The sequence below is a fragment of the Sycon ciliatum genome, chromosome 13 (genome assembly GCF_964019385.1).
Source record: "Sycon ciliatum chromosome 13, ocSycCili1.1, whole genome shotgun sequence".
Classification (NCBI taxonomy): Eukaryota; Metazoa; Porifera; class Calcarea; order Leucosolenida; family Sycettidae; genus Sycon; species Sycon ciliatum.
Window position 1 is genome coordinate 6848447 of NC_088655.1, and position 19893 is coordinate 6868339.

Sequence of the window (19893 nt, forward strand, 5' to 3'; positions counted from 1 at the left end):
TTGACCATTGCATCCGACGACATGGCAGCACAAACCATCACAGAAGTTGCGATCAGTTCGTTTGAGTCTTTTTGACGGAGCTGCCGCCGACGAACACTTCCGTCAGCGCAAGAAAACACTGCAACCTCCGCTCGAGTCCGTAAAATAGGTCAGGATGTTCGCATTTCAGAGCGATGGAGAATACAGTTTCTGTCTACTTCCAGCTGTCTGATGGCAAGGATTGTCTACTCCGGGGAGGTATAGAAAAGCTGAAAAAGCGCTTCGAGAGCTTGAATTTCAGTGCTTGCACAGTACAGCGCCTAGTGAAGGGCTATCACCAGCAAATCGCTGACGAAGAAACTGCAGCTCATGTCGATGTCTCCAGTAAGTGAGACCAATCCGGCGGACACACTTTGAAGCTCACAGAGGACAGGGCAAAGGAGCTAATCAAAGGAAACACCAAGTCCTGAGAGAAACACTCGTGCAAAGGACTTTCAGGAAACTAGCCGAAAAGCCTGGTGCACGGCGTTGTAGGTGCAGTACGCACAGGTGCTACATCAAGCGGAAGCTATCACTGCGCTGCATGTACAAGTACCAGCGACTCGCGTGAGTACGGGTGCTGATCAGCAAGTCCGACAAGCGCAAGAGGTGATTTGAAAAAAGGACACTGATATGGCGTTGCCTTTTTGTCTCAAACAAAGTCGCATTATTGCGACGAACGGGGATAACACTTACAGTCAACATGCGGGCAGTCTCACTCAGCTTCTGATGGGAAGGTGACAGGCACGCACTGCCTTTGAGCGTGATTCCAGACGAGGAGAAGTGGAACAAGCTATGAAACGACCTGTGCAGCAGCTGTCCGGATCGTACGTTTTGAGCTCTTCCTCCAGCGACGATAGTGGCGAGGAGGATGTGTAACTTAGTGTTGAAACGAGCGTATCTATAACAAACGAGCGATCAGTTCCACTAACGAGCAAGCTATCAAGCGAGCTAACGAGTTTCATTGATGTGGCAAATATGATTTTTTGAACAATTTTTTTCTAAGTTCGATTTTTTCAGCTGGTTCAAATTATCACCGCCGGCATTTGGGGTTGCTGCTGCTTCACTTCGGACTGCTGTTTGGTGTCGAGATGTCTTTTCAGCGCCGTCGTCGAGTAGCCTTTGTAAGAATAGACCGTTTTGCAAAGATTTCAAGTAGCCCTGGTCTTCGCTGCATCGCGGGAGAAAACTTCCAAACGACTGAGCGTAATTATTTACTTTCACTCGAATGGAGAGGTGACCGAAGCATATCCTGCGACAGGTCAGCAGATGCGGAACAAGACATCAGTAGAGTCCACCAAAGCTGCAAGTGCAACGACTATTGTCAACTCAAGTGTCATGCAGGCATACAGTCACTGTAACTGCGAGTGATTTTCACTTTGCGCGGGACTGGACTCTCGATCGACCAGGGAGTCATAAAAATATTTTACGACTCCCGGTCGACATGTACTGCCATGTGTACGGAATGCAGTGTACGGTGTTCGATAGTGCAAACGAGCTGGCCGCACAAACGAGCCGAGTTTCTGGCGAGCGAGCTAACGAGTATCCGGTGAGATCGTTTCATCACTAGTGTAACTTGCTTGAATTTTCGACTGAGTTGCTTACTGACATGTAAATAATCATGTATATAGTGCTTTGTGATCGTAGCTTGCTTCAAATATTAGTATTTCTTTCCTGAGACAAGTGTGAAGATAAGCGCCAATTTTAACTGGGCGGACCAAGTATACACGAGACTGAAAATGGCACAGGATCCTCAAGCTGCTGCTGCCGCTCCCGCTGCACAAGCTCTGGCTCCGGGCCAGGCTCCAGCTCCTCGACATGCACTCGGCCAGTAGTTGTACCGCCAACATTCGGGGGTTCCAGCCAAGACGATTGGCACTGCTTCATCGCCAGGTTCGACGCAGCGTGCATGGTAAATGACTACCAAGACACGGAAAGGCTGCAGTTTTTGCCTTGTTGTTTCAAGGAAAGTGCATTTACAATGCATCGGACCATTCTAGCGGCGCACCCGCAGTATACGTACCGTGATGTCGCGTATAAAAGCAGGTGATAATAACATATTCGCTGCCTTGTAATTGATCATTTGTGCTCGTTTGGATTTGCGAATTCAAATAAAGTATACAAACAAACAAACTAAAAGGTGCTTACGGCCGTATAAGCCGGGGTTCGAACCATGCTTCTATTTAAGTAACTTAGTTATGCTTCTATTCAAAACATGCTTCTACGTCAACATCATCAGTCTACACTGTGCCGTGCATACTGCCACACACATACTTGTACTCGTATCTTGCAGATATCGCCTTCTTTTCAAATCGTGCTTCTGTGTCACAACAGGCTTCGAAAGGTCGGCTTCTATTCGAGTCATGCTTCTATACAGGTCATGCTTTTATACGCGACACTACAGTATGTAGAAATGTGCACCGAATTACGGCTACGGTTCGAACCGCCATAGCAAAGTCGCCTCCTAGAGGCCGAATTTCGAGCTCGCATGAAACGATCTACTGAGTCCCAGGCCGAGTTCGCTGCAGCTCTTCAGCGCCTTGCGGCACGTGCCTTTCCAGGACAACAGAATCCGCCCTTAGATCGCCTGACGCTCAACCAGTTAATTGACGGCCAGGTCAATAGTGATCTGCGCCTGCACATCAGGATATCCAGCCCTGCAGTAGGGATCTCAGTGCGTGCAGTGCGTCGGGTGTTTGCGCATACATTGCGTCATCGAGTTTTGAGTGCAGCTCGCGGACACAGCAGAAAATGGCGACGGTCAATTTTCGACATTAGCGGAAGCAGTGGATACTAGCGGAATCCTAATCTTTATCGTCATTCGATCGTACTTTGCGATTCCCGCCGACGGACAGGGTGGCCAAGGCGATATCGCCCCGGTCGATTTTCCTTATAATTTGCCATGCGGCAGGAACCCACTTCAGAGTTGATTCAGTCAAATAATTCAGACGTTTTCACTGGTTACATTGTCCAAACTTCGATTTTCAGTGCATCAACCATCTTGAAGATTGCCGCCATTATCACTCAGAGAGAAGACATCGCGCTCAGTATGGGAGGTGTTCATGCTGCGTCCAAGATTGAAATCATGTGCTCTTTGACCCTCCATAGTTCCTCTGAGAGAGTGTCTGGGAGATACTTGTAGATTGCCGTAGAACGTGTTTTCCTGGACGACATTCAGCCATTTCTACTGTCTTCTTCAACTTGATTTATTTCGAAAAAATGTTCTTTTCCACGGTTTCTGCACTGGACGCGTTTGGGATCGAAAACCTCACCTGCGCAGATTGGCTGCACAGTTCACGCGCTGAGATCCCTACCTCCAGTCCTCGATGTCGCAGTTTGACGGGCGTACGAAGTTACAATGATCTAGGAGGTCGAGAATCGCCGCAGCCTTCCGGTTCCCACACCAGCCTGCTCTGCCCTGACCGCCTCAATGCCTAAGGCACACTCCGCAGGTCAACTCGAGGATCCGACTTCTACATCCAGTGCCTCCGTGGCCAAGTAGCTCCGAGTCCGACTTCGAGCTCCACCGACCCGCTCATACTATTGTTGTTGAGCAAAATTTCGGACCAGCTAGCTGATCTACAGGTCCACTCCGCAACGTCCGCTCCATCGCCACGGGCGTATAGTGATGACACTCGAGCTCCACGCTGCCGTGGTCACCGCGTTTTTCATCGAAGCGCGCCCGTGTCGGGCCAAACTCGATTTCCTGGCGATAGTGCGGGTGCGAATCCTAGGTCCTAGGTATGTCTTGAAAAAAAAGAAGCTTAGTTGGAACGCAAGTGTCTTTCCTTTTTTGCCTAGGTCATCAAGGTGGTAGACGGCGTCGTATTACCCTCGAATACAAAGAGAAAGTTTATTTATTTCGCTCAGGGCCTACGCTATGTTTTTGGCCTAGCTCATCATGCATGTTATTCGAACAGATGGAAACACTTTGCAATACAATGATGTAGCCGATCAGTTCGTTTTGGCATGGTCGGGCATTGTAGCCATCATGGTCGACGTAAAACACTATTTACATACACAAGCTCGGGGAGCAAAGGTCTCTCTGTCCCACGAGCTGCCACATACCAACTAGATACAAAACTATACACTTCACCCGAGCTGACTTGCATGCTTGGCTTTTTTCACGAACCCAGACAAAGGGATTGGTATATTTATTATAACGCATGTACGGATTCACTAGACTACACCCGCACCAGAGATGAAGGGGAGAGCTGTTGTCGAAGAACTGCAAACGTTAAAGATGCCTGGCCCTATCTCGTACCTGTAACGTACCGTACCATCAAAGACAGCCGGCCACAATATTCAAATAGTGCTTTCAAATGCAAGATCATGACCTGAAGCAACTTGGAAGAATGAGTATGTATGCGAAGTGTATCGGGGAATGCATGCAGGGCGATAGTGCATGTTCGAATCCTAGGTTATGTCTTAAAAAAAAAGGAGAAATGGAAAATTTATAACAACCCTATGCTTTTTTGGCCTAGGTCATCAAGGTGGTACGCGGTGTCGTATTACCCTCGAATGCAAAGAGAAATTTTATTTCTTTCGCTCAGGGCCCTACGTTATGCTTTCTTGCCTAGCTCATCATGCATGTTCTATACAACCCAATAAATTCTGCAACTCATATAGAAACTGATTGGAACATTTTTGCAATACAATGATGTAGCCAATCAATGGAAAAAAGACATTTCCATTAGTTCTAATAACATGCATGATGAGTTAGGGAAAAACTCAAAACGTAGGGTCCTGAGCTTCCAAGCTCTCTCGTTAATTCTTTTTTTTCAAATGGGTCTAAGTAACCCGCCTCCTCCCCCCCTGCCCCCCCCCCCCTGCCCCCCCCCTGCCCCCCCCCCTGCCCCCCCCCCCCAACCCCACAGGGTTGCTGACCTGCCTGAACCAGCTATGGAGCTTACACTGCGCAAAGGCTATAACCAAATTAATTGAAAACCAATCACAGATGCCAAGTAGAAGGCATCAATTCCAAATGAACTCTTCATCGATATGCCAGTGCCGGTGTTGCCTTTATTAACTTAATGTGTGTGTGTGTTTGTATGTGTGTGTGTGTGTGTGTGTGTGTGTGTGTACGCGAATGTGCATGTGTTCACATGCACATTCGCGCACAAGCGTGTATATGTGCATGTGTATGTATGTATGTATGTATGTATGTACTCAATCTGCGGACAGCATGCTGTTTCGTTCTTTTTGAACTCATCAGCGCAGCACAGAGAAAATGAGGCCGAACCTGATAGCAATGGAAATAAAAATTTCCAATCAGGCCCGAACGTACCTTGCCAGAGTGCTCAAACTGACAAGTCAGTGAGCTCTGCATAACGCAAACAGCAAAGGCACTACCCCACGCAAGAGTGCTCAACTGCTACAAGAGCAGGAGCGAAATACTCAATCTGCGGACAGCATGCTGTTTCGTTCTTTTTGAACTCATCAGCGCATGTATGTATGTATGTATGTGTGTGTGTGTGTGTGTGTGTGTGTGTATGTATGTATGTGTATGTGTGTGTGTGTGTGTGTGTGTGTGTGTGTGTGTTTGTATGTATGTGTATGTGTGTGTGTTTGTGTGTCCATGGTTTGTATTCATTAACGATGCTACTTCTAGAATGGTTGGACACCACTCCACTGTGCAGCAGAAGGAGGTCATGTGTCCGTACTAGAATATCTACTTAATGCTGGACACCCATTGGAAGCGAAAACTTCGGTAAGTCAGGATATCCCTGGTGCATGCTTGTTTGTGTAGGAGCAGAAAAGAAGGATTACCGTACTTTCGCGATTAGAGCCCTCTCTTGAATAGTGCTCTATGTTGAATAGTGCTCTATGTTGAATAGTGCTCTATGTTGAATAGTGCTCTATGTTGAATAGTGCTCTATGTTGAATAGTGCTCTATATTGAATAGTGCCCTATGTTGAATAGTGCTCTATGTTGAATAGTGCTCTATGTTGAATAGTGCTCTATGTTGAATAGTGCTCTATGTTGAATAGTTGTCCATGTTGAATAGTGCTCTATGTTGAATAGTGCTCTATGTTGAATAGTGCTCTATGTTGAATAGTGCTCTATGTTGAATAGTGCCCTATGTTGAATAGTGCTCTATGTTGAATAGTGCTCTATGTTGAATAGTGCTCTATGTTGAATAGTGCTCTATGTTGAATAGTGCCCTATGTTGAATAGTGCTCTATGTTGAATAGTGCTCTATGTTAAAGAGTACCTCAGTCTCTAAGAGCACATGGAAAAATATATAGCCCTCTATTGAATTGTGCCCCCCCTCCCCAGGCTTGTAACTAAGCGCATGGGCACGTTTGGTGTTCCAGGACATTTGATAAGAAATCAGGGTCATTCTGACGTAATGTGCTGACACTTCCCGGACATACCATTTTTCCACAGAAATCTTTGAAAGACAACCCGTTTTAAAATTCTCGACCCAACGATAAAAGACTCCGGGAAGCTTTTGAACGAACAAAATTAATTTTCTCTGCCAACCGCACACAAACCTTGCACCTAACCACTTCACTCCTGCGCGTTCATCTTTGCATCTCTCATACTCCATGTTGAAAGGTCCTTGTCGCGCTCAGCAGTCCACTTGTCAAATTTGGTGGCACGCACAGCGCAGAGCTTTGTGCCATGAGGAGGGCCATCGTAGCCACCTTTTCTCTTCCCAATCTGTAAGGACTAGAACTGATGTCAGAAAATGCGAAATCGGCATTCTTGCACATACTTCTCCCGCGATAAGTTGAATGACTCCACTACTTATTTGTTGGTCGATTTTCACAATCTTGAGCTTTCTGAAAGGCTCTATCCTTAAGGAATACATTTCCTGGAGACATGACAAGCATCAACGTAAATGTACAGTGGGCAAAGCAAGCGTACGCGCAATGGTCATGTCAATTGCTAGCGAAATACTCATCGCAATGCAATTCCCTCAAATTTTATAGTAGAGCACTGAGATTTTGCAAAGACCTCTGGATGCCCGTAGCCTGATTTGGTCATAGCACAAATTAAAGCTTGCTTTTTGACCTGATCAAAGTCTTTGACCGAGTATGGCATCAGGGCCTCATGTCCAAACTCAAGCACTACGGTATCCAGGAAGCAGCACTGCGATGCTTCTCAGCGTACTTGATTGGGCGTAGGCAGCGAGTGCGAGTTGAAAGCACAACATCAGCCTTCCTCCCCATCCCGGCCGGAGTGCCTCAGGGCTCAGTCCTGGGACCAGTGCTGTTTCTGGTGTACACCATTAACCTGCCTGCCGCTTGCGAGAACGCCAGCACCAAGTGCAGCCAGTTTGCTGACGACACAGCCCTCGTCTGCTCCAGCGCCTCTGCTGCACACTGCGAACTGCAACTGCAGAGCAGCGTGTCCCCCGCCGCTGGATGGTTGGTGCGCTGGCACCTGCTAATGAACACTGTAAAAACGGTAGTCTTCACCTTCTACAACGGAAATCGCCCCCCTCGCTACCTCCCACACATAGAGCGCAACAATGCACATCTTAGAAATGTCCTGCAACATCGCCACCTCGGCATCATCTATCGCCATGACCTAAAATGGTCAGCCCACCTTGACTTTGTTCTGAAGAAAGCCGTAAAATCTTTTAATATTCTCTTTAGGCTCAGATCAACTCTACACTCTAAATCACACTCTCTCTCTCATTTACAAAACATAATGTCATGCCTATAATTGATTATGCATGCATTGCTGTCACCCCGCTCTCAATCACAGCCCTTGACCGTCTTGAGCGAATCCAGCGCAAGGCGGCCAGAATTTGCCTCCGTCTCCCCCTCTACACTGGTCTGAATCATTCTACACTGCTCCATCGGCTCAAATGGCCGACAATGTTCTCTCGCCGCAAAGTGAAGCTCACCCTTCTTGCACACTCCATAGAATACCAATATACCCCACAACACATACACATGCTCAACACCCCTGCTCAAGTTACGGCCCAGTATAGCCTTCGACACACACACACATGGCACCTCCCACCCACCAGAACCGATCGCTGTAAGGACTCCCCACTGTAAAAGTCCCTAGAATACTACAATGCCCTCCTGCTAGCATTCGTGATGTCTCCTCCCGACCTGCTTTCAAACAAGTAATCTGCTCACTGCTGATCAACGCAATCTGCTCCTGCAGTGCTCACCCTCTCCCATACTTGTAAAATTCAAAGTGATGTAAATCACTTTCCAACTGCATAACCCACAGCCCCACCCACAGCATCTCACCTTCTCATAAACGTATCTCTTTTTGGCGATGGTGCAATCGTGAGAATAAGGAATTCCAAAAAATATGTACTGTTCAGCACACTGAACTTGGTCTGATGTGCAAGTATAGTACAACACTGGTGTTATGTTATGACGTAATGTAGTACAACTTTAGCACTACTGTGTATGCACTCACGCTTTTCTTTGGGAGTTTTCTCTGTCGCTTACAGATTGAATCTTCTCAGGTTTTCTACTTTGTGTATTCCAACTAATAAACTACTTATCTTTTGTCTACCGAACCTAACATGGCGCAGTTAACTACTAGTAACCTGAGTACGGAATATTTGACAGCCTGTAGTTGTCCCTGAATTCTGTAGCCTTTTTATTTCAAACGATCGATCGTGTAGCATAGGTTTCTTGTAGTTGTAGAATTTGTAGAATTGTCTTGATGGCGGAACCTGGAATTTCCTCGATCAGTGCAGAAATTGCATCCCTGCTCGCCTTGATGCAGCAGCAGATGAAAGCGGCCGAGGCATGCGAGACTCGCCTCACCATACTGGTTCAAAATGCAGCGCGCGACAACCAGGGACCACGCAGCACCTCGACATCTGACAATCAGAAACCAATTTCTGTCGAGCGACCAGTGTTGCTCAACACTGCAACCATGGCCGATTTCAAGGCATGGGAGGAGGCTTGGAACGACTATGCTGTGTCTCAGCAGCTCACCAGCCAAAGCCGTGAGACTCGGGTTTCAGCTCTTCGTCAGGCGTTTGATGCGGGCATTTGGCGTTTCTAGCTCGAAGATGTGATTGTCGTCTCCCACAATGCCGATGCTCCGACGATCATCATAGCCGTGAAAGTGTATATCCGACGGCAGCAAAACCCACTTCTTGATCAGATTGCTTTTTACAACAGGAAGAAGCAGCGGAATGAGTCGTTTGACTCATTCTTCACAGCGATGAGAGAACTGTTTGCGCAGTGCGATTTTCCTGACATGGAGCTGTGCAGCACATGTACACCTCAGTTGTGTAGTACTTGCCCCCAGAGCCTCTGCAAGGTGACGGACGACATGATGAGGGACCGCATCTTAGTTGGAATAGCCAACGATGACACATGCCACAAGCTCCTGGCAGCTCCGTCCCTCACCCTGGAAACCGCGGCAAAGATTTGCAGGCCTGAGGAAGCCGCACAGCAGACCAGAGACAGCATGGTACCTGCATCCGTAATTGAAAAGGTTCTCGTGCCAACGCAGCAAATCCGCTTTGGCGAGTAAGCCGAAATCTGCTCCAGCTGACAAGCCGGCGAAGTGCCCGCAGTGCGGACGATCTCAGCACACCAAGTCAATGTGTCCTGCCAAGGGCAAAGAGTGCCGTAAATGCAAGGGCATGGACCACTTTACGACAATGTGCCGCAAGACCATCACATGGTTCACCATTCACGCAGTGCAGGCTGGTGACAAAGTGATGCTGTCAACACATCTTGATGACAACGACCGGTCGTGCACGTTAGAGTGGTTGCCAGATTCTGGCTCGGATGTTGATGCTATTGGTGCTAGTCATCTCCATAGACTTGGTGGTAGTGTCGTTGATCCGGAACCTGACGCCAGCCATGTTGTTGCCGTGAACGGTCAGCCATTGACCAGCTTGGGAACTGTTCCCGCCACGGTTGTCACTCGTGATGTCACGCACACCACTTGTCTACATGTGTACGACGAACTCAGTAGCGCATTGCTATCGTGCTCATCGCTAAAGGCGTTAGGTTTCTTGCCGCCTAACTGGCCACAGATCGCTTCAGTGACAAAAGGGACATCCCGTTCTGCAGAGCACAGAAGCCCTACACCTGTGTGTATCCGCCAGGACCTCCTCGACGAGTTCGCTGACGTGTTTGCAGAGGACATGCTCCGACCCATTGTTGTGAAATGATGTGTTGTTTTCCTGTGTGATGGCATTCCCCAAACTGTCTCGTCTAGTCGCGTGCATGTGTGATATGAGCATGCGCGATTTTGTAGTCGAGAGTCCTTTTGTCAGTCTTCTTGTTCGTCTCTGTCAGAGCAGTTGGCTTTTCCGTCTTGTGAATTTCATAATGTAACAAACAAGTCTTGTCCTTTGTGTCCTGCGTCCCGGGGAACGGAATGGCTGAGATTCCGTAACACCATGGACGGTCAGCCGATGCACATCCAACTCGCGCCTGATGCCCAGCCGTTCAAGTTGAACAATGCCTGTTGGTTACCTTACGCCTATCATGACCAGGTTAAGCTCCAGCTGGACCAGATGGTCGCAGATGGCATCATCGCACCGCTCTCAGAGCCCACGGTGTCACCCCATCTTCATAGCAGTAAAGAAAACCACTACCGAAGTCCGGATGACGGTGGATTTCACTAAGCTTTACAAGCAAGTCGCCCGGCCCGCGCATCCCATGCGCGCACCTCGCGATGTCATCTCCAATCTTGTTAACGCTCAGTATTTTACCAAGCTGGATACTCGCCACTGCTACTGGCAGGTCCCTTGGACGACGAGTCCAGAAGCTTGACTACATTCATCACACATTGGGGCAGATATCAGTACCTGCCGAACCCACAAGGTCTGATTTCTGCTGGCGACGAATTCAACCAGCAGATATACGCTTATACGCTCAGCGTACTGTTGAATACGACGTTCGTTCCACCATACAACGGTCGCATGACAGTACGTAGCTCTTTGTGATTATTTTCCATAAAATTAATTGCGTTTAATTTTTCTTTCACAATGAGTTCAGAGTTTTACTGCTAGAGGCAGATTTGCCGTTCTAGAGAGAGAGAATTGTTAATAAAGTTAGTTTCGAGTTGTTAGGTTGTTTTGCCTCCAGGCCCGCTACAGTATCACCCTGTCAGCCAAGAAGCTTGCATTCGCCGAGACCGAGATCAAATTCTGAGGCTACGTGGGAAAAAAGGTACGGCTGGAAGAAAGACAAGGAAAAGACCCGCGCTATCACCGACTTCGAGATCCCTGCAAATCGCACTGACTTGCGATCATTCATGGGTCTCGTCAACCAGTGAAGTGATTTCAGCTCAGCCATCGCCGAACACGCCGTGCCTCTCCACGGTCTGCTTAAGGCCAATAATGAGTTTCTTTCGCTACCCAAGCACACAGTCGCTATGAACGCTGTGAAGCAAGCACTAGTTGACCCACCATTATTGGCCTTCTTCGACTCGTCAGCACAGACACGTCTCGAGTGTGACGCCGCTAGACCCAAGGGTCTTGGATTTGGCCTCTGGCAGTACCTGAACACCTCGTGGCGCCTCATTCAGTGCGGCAGCAGATTCATCACCGACACCGAATCCCGGTACGCAATGATCAAACTGGAGATGTTGGGTGTCGCCTGGGCCACCCGAAAGTGCCACACTTATCTTGCTGGCATATCATTTCATGTAGTTGTTGACCATCAGCCTCTTGTTCCAATATTGAACACCTACACACTGGACCAGGTTGAAAGCCCTCGGCTTCAACATCTGATGACCAAAGGCCAACTCTATCAATTCGACGTCTCGTGGCGCAAGGGCTCTGAGCATGCCTATGCTGAGGCCTTGACGTGTGCTCCAGTGCAGAGCCCGGTTGCCGATTAGCGCTATTCGTTTTCCCGTTCCATGGGCTCCGCAATGCCGCTAGGTCTGGTGTTGATTACGTGCAGTTAGTCTCCTACATTCGTGACGGCTTCCCTTCTGCCAGGCGTAACATGACACCTGCTCTCGCTCCATATTGGAATGGCCGTGAGCACCTCAACCTGGATAACGGCATTGTCCTCCGTGGCTCTCTTGTTGTCTTGTTGTGCCCAAGTCTCTACAACGCCGTGTACTGAGTGACCTGCATTTGTCTCACCAAGGCCTGGAACGCACCAAGCGTCGTGTGTGCCAAGTTGTTTACTGGCCGAGGATGAGTGATGACATCACAGCCCTGATCCTTGCCTGCCCTGTCTGCCGTGAGCTCCAACGTTCGCAGCAGAAGGAGCCATGGATGCGCTAGCCACAGCCGACTTTTCCATTGGAGAATTCTCTGCGCAGATCTCTTCTCCTGCCAAGGCCGGCAGTTCCTGGTATATTCTGACCATCTGTCCGGCCGGCCGTGTGTAGCTCGAATTGGCTGTACCGCTACTTCCCATGACATCATCTGTCACTTCGGCCGTTGGTTCGCAGATGTTGTCGTACCGCGCAAGATATTCACAGATGGAGGCCCGCAGTTTGCCTCTTCCCGTGTACGTGAGTTCTGCAAGCGTTGGGGTGTGGAACAGTGCTTTTCCACCCCACACTACCCCCAATCCAGCGGCCACGCGGAATCAGCAGTGAAAGCAGGAAAAATGCTCGTTGCGAAGACGACCGGGAATGGAGATCTGGATGTAGACTCCTTCCAACACGGCCTGTTAGAGTGGCGCGATACTCCACACTCCAATGGCAGCAGTCCCGCCCAAGTGTTGTTCGGCCAGTCCCTCCAGTCGTCCATGCTCTCCGACCGTGCTAGTTTTGATCGGCACTGAATTGCATCTGATGACGCTGTGGACTCTGTAGACCCGAAAACACATTATGACAAATCGGCACGCTCTCTCCATTCTCTATGGATTGGCACCCACATTGATGTTCAGCACTACCAGACCAAGCTGTGGTCCATGCGTGGCGTCATTGTAGCAATTGGCAGTCGGCACGGCACGACTACCGTAAACCGCCCAATATACGAGTCACTAATTTTTCGTGATTTCTTAAAACCAACGAGTTTGGGATGGCAAAAGTTCGTGAAGCACTGGGGCCACTTACATACACCCATTGTTGAAGTTAGATTTCGCGATGGTTAATATTCGCGTTACGCTCTTCTCGCCAAAAAATAGCGAACATTTATCCGCGCGAATATTAGGCAATTTACAGGACTTCGTTAAGATCCCTAGTGGCCGTGTCCTATGGCGTAATCGCCTGCTCCAAGCGGAGTCATTTGCTAGCTCAGCTGCGAGCCATCTAGCTGCTCCAAGCAGAGCCATCATGCCAGTTGCTCGAATCGGCACTCCCAGCTTAATCCAAAACTCGGTTACTCTGTTGTGAGGTGGGGGGATGCTAAATGAGCGTTAGCATGCTAACACGAGTTTGCAGCCAGTCCAGCAAGCTGGCCCAACCTGCACGCATGCGCGAGTCACGACGGCACGCCCCCTTCAAAATCCTGTACAATGTCTCTTGCATGTCATAGCTGTTTGGACTTTCGAGCGTGCAACTTGCGGAACATGTGTTCCCAAACAATTTCCTTCCCACCCTCCCACCCACTAGCTCAACTCATGTTTCTGGCGCACATATGACGGTATCTGTATAGTCCATGAGAATATATGCTCTCAACTGGTTATGCATCTCTATATATTTAGCACTTGGCGGCTCTACTCAGAGTCATTGGCGGCTCCATGCGGAGTCATTGGCGGCTCCATGCGGAGTCATTCGGCGGCTCCAAGCGGAGTTATTGGCGGCTCCATGTGGACTCATTTGGCGGCTCCATGCGGAGTCATTCGCCGGCTCCATGCGGAGTCATTTCCCGGCTCCATGCGGAGTCATTCACCTGCTCCAAGAGGAGTCATTTGCTGGCTCAGCTGCGAGCCATCTAGCTGCTCCAAGCAGAACCATCGTACCAGTTGCTCGAATCGGCACTCCCAGCTTAATCCAAAACTCGGTTGCTCTGTTGTGAGGTGGGGGATGCTAACATGACAAAAGAAAAGAAGGGAAAGTCATGCGCGAGTCAAACAAATCAAAGAGCGCGAGACCACTGCAAATACTATGAGGAATGTGTTTGAGAACACATGCACAAGACGAGGAATTTGTTTGAGAACAGATACACAAGAATATAAATATCTTCGAAACTAGAAAGGAGTCTGTAATGAGAATTCTTAGAGAAGCTAGGGAACTAGAGCCCGGCGGAGAATTCGGCTAAGTATTCCAATGAGCCTGGACTCAGCTACAAAGTAAGAATATCGAGATCACACTGCACTGGCGATTCAGGCACAGAACCAGACTCACACGACAACACATTAGATTCAACAGCAGGTTTAATCAACTCAATATTTACAGACTTCTGTTGATCAAAACCATCCACAGAACGACACACCACACACACCACACACACACACACACACACACACACACACACACACACACACACACACACACACACACACACACGAACACACACACGAACACACACACACACACACACTACTACTACTACTACTACTACTACTACTACTACTACTACTACTACTACTACTATCGACAGTTGCCAAGAAATGGCCACGCACACACACACACACACACACACACACACACACACACACACATTAACTACAACACACAGCAACTTGCGGTACGGGGGAGTGCCGGCCAGCGGAGTGAGAGGCTACAGGAACAAATACGTAGACACTGCCGGAGCAGAATGTTGGCGGAGCCAAGTATCTACGAGAGAAGATTCAGAGTCGGCCGTGTAGACACTGCCGAAGCAGAATGTTGGCGCAGCTAAGTATCTACAAGTGTCTGAATCCGAGGGACGACGACCGAGGGCCCTGAGTAGCCGGAAGTGAGCGTGGCCAACACCCCGTTTATTCACTTTATCAAAGCAAATTAGAGGTGAGAAATGGGAGGTGTTAGGGTGAAACACTACGAGCAAGCAAGAATAATCGTCGCACAGAACGGATCGAAATATCTAGCAGAGTAAACTCTAGCAAGACATGCAACGATGCATGCCACCCACGTTGAGCGCTACAAGCAAACGTCATAATAGCGCCGCCACACGCTTTCCACATCGGAGGCGAACGACACGCATCAACACGTTCAATGTCAGAGACACGTTCAAGGTCAGGTAGAGAGATGCATTCAATATCATGCAGAGTGCCAAGCCGCACAGAGACTATAGCCAGCAGCAAATCATGAGCATGCAGTACCAGCACTATTAAACCCAGCAGCATAGATTGAGCGGTGGCACAAAGCTGCGTGCACCCATTAATCTGCATTATCACCGTAATGCTACTTCAACACACACACACACACACACACACACACACACACACACACACACACACACACACACACATCATCATCATCATCATCATCATCATAATCATCATCATCATCATGATCAGATCTAATGAAAAAGTTCATAACTTTTGGTTGATGAAGTTGACATGTACATGCACATTGTACATCAGTCCAAACACTGATAATATTTACAATCTCTTTTCATCTTACGAACTTAGAACCTCTCTTTTCATCTTGTTTTTATTTTTCTAAACACCTACCGGTACTTTTACCCATTCTACTTCCCCATAGCTAGATCTAGCTTTGCTTTACATTTCTGTTTCTTTTTCCTGGTGCGTGCTTGTGGCATTGAAGCCGAGACCTTTGGTCGGTGGAGCCACTGGTACCTCACCATCACTGCTGCCCAGTGCAGCCCCTGCTCAGTAGCTGTTTGTTTTTGTCCACATAATTTTTGATTTTACGAGTTGGGTTTGTGAATATTTGTAAAAAAAACACACACACACACACACACACAAACACACACACACACTCACGCACGTGCGCACACAGGTAACTTAGCTCCAGGGTGGGACACTAACAACTTGTACAAGTGCCGATAGTCTAACACCGGACGCACAGGCGTAGACGTCTTGTGCGGCTGACTCACAGCAATCAACGACAAGACACAGACTGGGCGACCATGGGTGTCAGCGGCGCGCTTCACCAGCCAGCCTCGCTCAATCCACTCCTCCACAGCAGAGAAGAACTGTGTCTCCTCTTCTGCGGTAATCTTCTTCCGCGGGTACTCGCTGATACCCGGACCATCACAGCCATTTGGTTCTTCACCAGACTTCTATACCCATGTAACCTCCCAAAGCTTCTCTGCCGACATCCAATGCATCTCGCCGTCGTCAACCTTTAGGATGACATCGTTGTTGTCACTCTCTACTTGGACATGATGAGACAGCTTTGAATGCGGGCGTGTCGGAGCTACAGGCATTGGTGAGTCATCGGCGACTGGCTGGAGAACTTCGTTGTTAGCACTAGGGGCCATACCGTCAGTCAGCTGATCCTCCTACAATAGCAATCATGTAGACTGTTCAGGAGGCGCCACAGCTGCTGATGCGAATTGCACTGGCGGGCTACTATCTGCGGGGGCTGGACCGGGCCGAATTACGACGCGCACAAGCTGATCATTCGCATGCTCTACAGACAGGCGCCCACACAAAGTCACCAGGTCAATGCCAATCAGTACGCCGGCGGCCACTACATACAGATCAGGCACAACGACAGCATTCAAGACCACTTCATGTATACTCACTGGTCCGTCATGCCTCCAAAACGTGAGGGTCACTGTACCACACGTCTGCATGGTGTTGCCATCCAGCGCTACAATACTGTCACTATTCGTCAGTGGCGTCACATCGAGACCAAGGCAATGCAGCAGGGCTTCTGTTACTAACGTGCGGCTGGAGCCAGTGTCTATCACTGCTGCAGCACGCTCACTATCACTCGCGTTAGGACCAGCACGATGATGATGCAGATACCAGGAGGCACACGCCCTTGGAGTAGACTGAGGCCCCATTAACTTAGCAGCTACCATGTGTATCCAGCCACTTTTGTCTCAGCACGCAGTCCTTCTTGACATGCCCTTTCTTGTCACAGAAGTGGCAGAACAGGTCCTTGCGCCGGTGCTCTTGTTTTGTACCATTCCCTGCTAGGGATAACTTCGGGCGATGTCTTTTGAAGTGGCCCGGTTCTCCACAATGGTAGCAAAGCTGCGGTCATGGCGTGGCAACACTGTCTTGCACAAATGTGGCAGCTGCGGACACTGCACCAACTCTAGTGTTGGTTGCTGTTCGCAGTGCCCGGATCCTATCAAGGCATTCATACACCTTCAGGTCCTTGCCTGCCATGGACAAAAGGAAATACTTTGCCAACACTCACATCCCACTCGACATTGGACCAATTACTTGCTTTTGCACAAGAAGAACTAAAACTAAAAGAGCAAGAGAAAAAAGATCATGGCTCGCGCACCAAGATCACATGGACAAAATGGCGACCTACGTCATCGTGTGCACTCACAACAATACTAGAAACATAATACTGGAAAATGGATGGACGTCACGAGCAGAGCGCAGATAAATAATACAAAGCTCAACAAGAATTGATATGTAGTGATCAATAGTAAATACGCTTGATATCAAGAAAGTAATAGAGAGAGAGAGAGTGAGAGAGAGAGAGAGCGAGAAAGAGAGAGAGAGAGACAGAAAGAGAGAGAGAGAGAGAAATAATCACACTCACAAACAAGTACCCCTTGCCCACACAAATACGTCACATACGCACACCTGCAGTAGCATGCATATGCAAAGTAAACGGCATGCTCTCATGCGCGCACACACATGTGTACGCCTGCGTGTGTGTGCTCAACATTCATGAACATGCACAAGCGCACACAATCACACACAACATGAGTCATGCCATGTTCATTGCATTTTGCCTGTATTTCACCTTATGATCAGGCATGAAAGTATACTAGTGAAAATTGTATTCTTGTCTCCAAAGAAATTGTTCATTAATTCCCAAAGAAATCTTCATTGATAATGATCCAGAAATCCCTATGCCATTGTCGGTGTTACCTTACTCCATAACTGTGTTTGTTTGTTTGTGTGTGTGTGTGTTTTCGCACATGCATGGTTGTGTGTGTATGTATGTGTGTGTGTGTCTATGTGTGCATGTGTGTGTGTGTGTGTGTGTGTGTGGGTGTGTGTGGGTGTGTGTGCGTGTGCATGTGTGTGTGTGCGTTCATGCATATTTTTATGTGTTTGTGAATCGTCATGTGTATGTGTGTATTTGTGTATGTTTATGTGTGTTTGTGTGTACTTGGTTTGTATTCATTAACAATGCTACTTCTAGTATGGTAGAACACCATTACACATTGCAGCAAAGCATGGTCATGTTTCCGTAGCAGAACATCTACTTAATTCTGGACATTCGTTGGACTCAAAGGATAATGTAAGTCAGGATATCCCTGGTGCATCCTTGTTAGTGTATGAACAGAAAAGAAAGATTTTACGGTTGTACATAGTCCGGTCCGGTGCATGTGTACCATGTCTCATGTTCATTTCTTGTACGCACAATAATACATGCACAATTGGGAAACATTTTCAAAGGAGAACAACAGTTTTCACTATCTTCAACAGCCTAGACAACACTATTGAGTTCCTTGCGTCACCTCAAAAATACGTATAAGTCCAGTGTCTTGATGAGATTTGGTGTATGTTTTCATGTGAAATAGCACTGAACACTATCATGGTTCTGTAAAGCAACCGGCTACTAGATTGGAATTCTTTGGTATTTTGTACACTTGCACAATGTTACACTTCCAGTGGCAAGTAAGATAGTTGAACAGCACAATCAGTCATGTCTTTGTGCGTAACCCGTACAATAATGGTGGTTTGTGTAAATCTGCATGAAGAAGTCTCATCCAAACATGTTTGGTTCAATTTCCAGTGGCGTACTTTCTTGTCCTGAACAAAACCAATCTACCAACCCACATGGGGAGAACACTCGGGTATGCCAATGCTGCACCAGTTTTTTGTTCATTGCAGGCATCCGTGCTGTGCTTTTGAATTGCCTCTTGTTGGCAGCAGAGGGTTGGACGTATTTTTGAGGCTTCTTTTATGTGAAGTTCTTACGCTATCCCTCATGCCTTCGAACTTATCACAGACAATAAAGACCTTTTGGGGAGATAGTGTGCTGCTTTGAGTAACTTGTATTGTAATGCAAATGTTCAACAAGCTTGAAAGCAATGCCACATTGCTGCATCCAACTATCTTGGAAATCCCCGCAATGCACTTACAATAGTTGTGAAGTGAAATACCAAGCAATGGATAGCAGCTGGCTAATGAGGAGCCATAGATGACTTGTAATGAGCGGGAACAAATGACGCCAATGCCGGTTAGGAGGAGCAGAGCTAAACTTCCCAATTTACCGTATGGCAGACGATTTGATGTGAGAAATGAAGTGTAAAACCTAGCATGAGCTAGAAGCAAACAAATATGTTGACGATGCATGGATGGCACCACATAAAAGGAAAGTGAAAGTAAGCAGTCATGCACATGCAAGAACTTTAAAAAATATTTAAGAGAGCATGTCTGAGAAAACCAGAACATATGTGCAAGTCGATCTCTCAGATTTCGCTCAAATTTTGCAGGTAGGTTTGCTTTGGGGTGGGGTGTAGATCGACATTCCAAAGCCCGCACAAAATCTTTTGAAGCTGGCCCAACCTGCACGCATGCGCGAGTCACGACGCAACGCCCCCTTCAAAATCCTGTACAATGTCTCTTGCATGTCATAGCTGTTTGGAATTTCGAGCGTGCAACTTGCGGAACATGTGTTCCCAAACAATTTCCTTCCCACCCTCCCACCCACTAGCTCAACTCATGTTTCTGGCGCACATATGACGGTATCTGTATAGTCCATGAGAATATAATGCTCTCAACTGGTTATGCATCTCTATACATTTAGCACTTGGCGGCTCTACTCAGAGTCATTGGCGGCTCCATGCGGAGTCATTGGCGGCTCCATGCGGAGTCATTCGGCGGCTCCATGCGGAGTCATTCGGCGGCTCCAAGCGGAGTCATTGGCGGCTCCATGTGGACTCATTTGGCG

At 48.1% G+C, this 19893-nt stretch overlaps 1 protein-coding gene across 1 annotated transcript in view; it reads left to right on the top strand.

Annotated features, from left to right (window-relative positions):
* Positions 1–18523, top strand: part of LOC135829113 (serine/threonine-protein phosphatase 6 regulatory ankyrin repeat subunit A-like) — a 209565-nt gene extending 191042 nt beyond the window's left edge. The window contains exons 7-9 of the mRNA XM_065341520.1: positions 5630–5728; positions 18136–18234; positions 18518–18523. Coding sequence (XP_065197592.1) covers positions 5630–5728; positions 18136–18234; positions 18518–18523 — 204 coding nt within the window. The remainder of the gene's footprint in view (positions 1–5629; positions 5729–18135; positions 18235–18517) is intronic.
* Positions 18524–19893: the final 1370 nt, after the last annotated feature.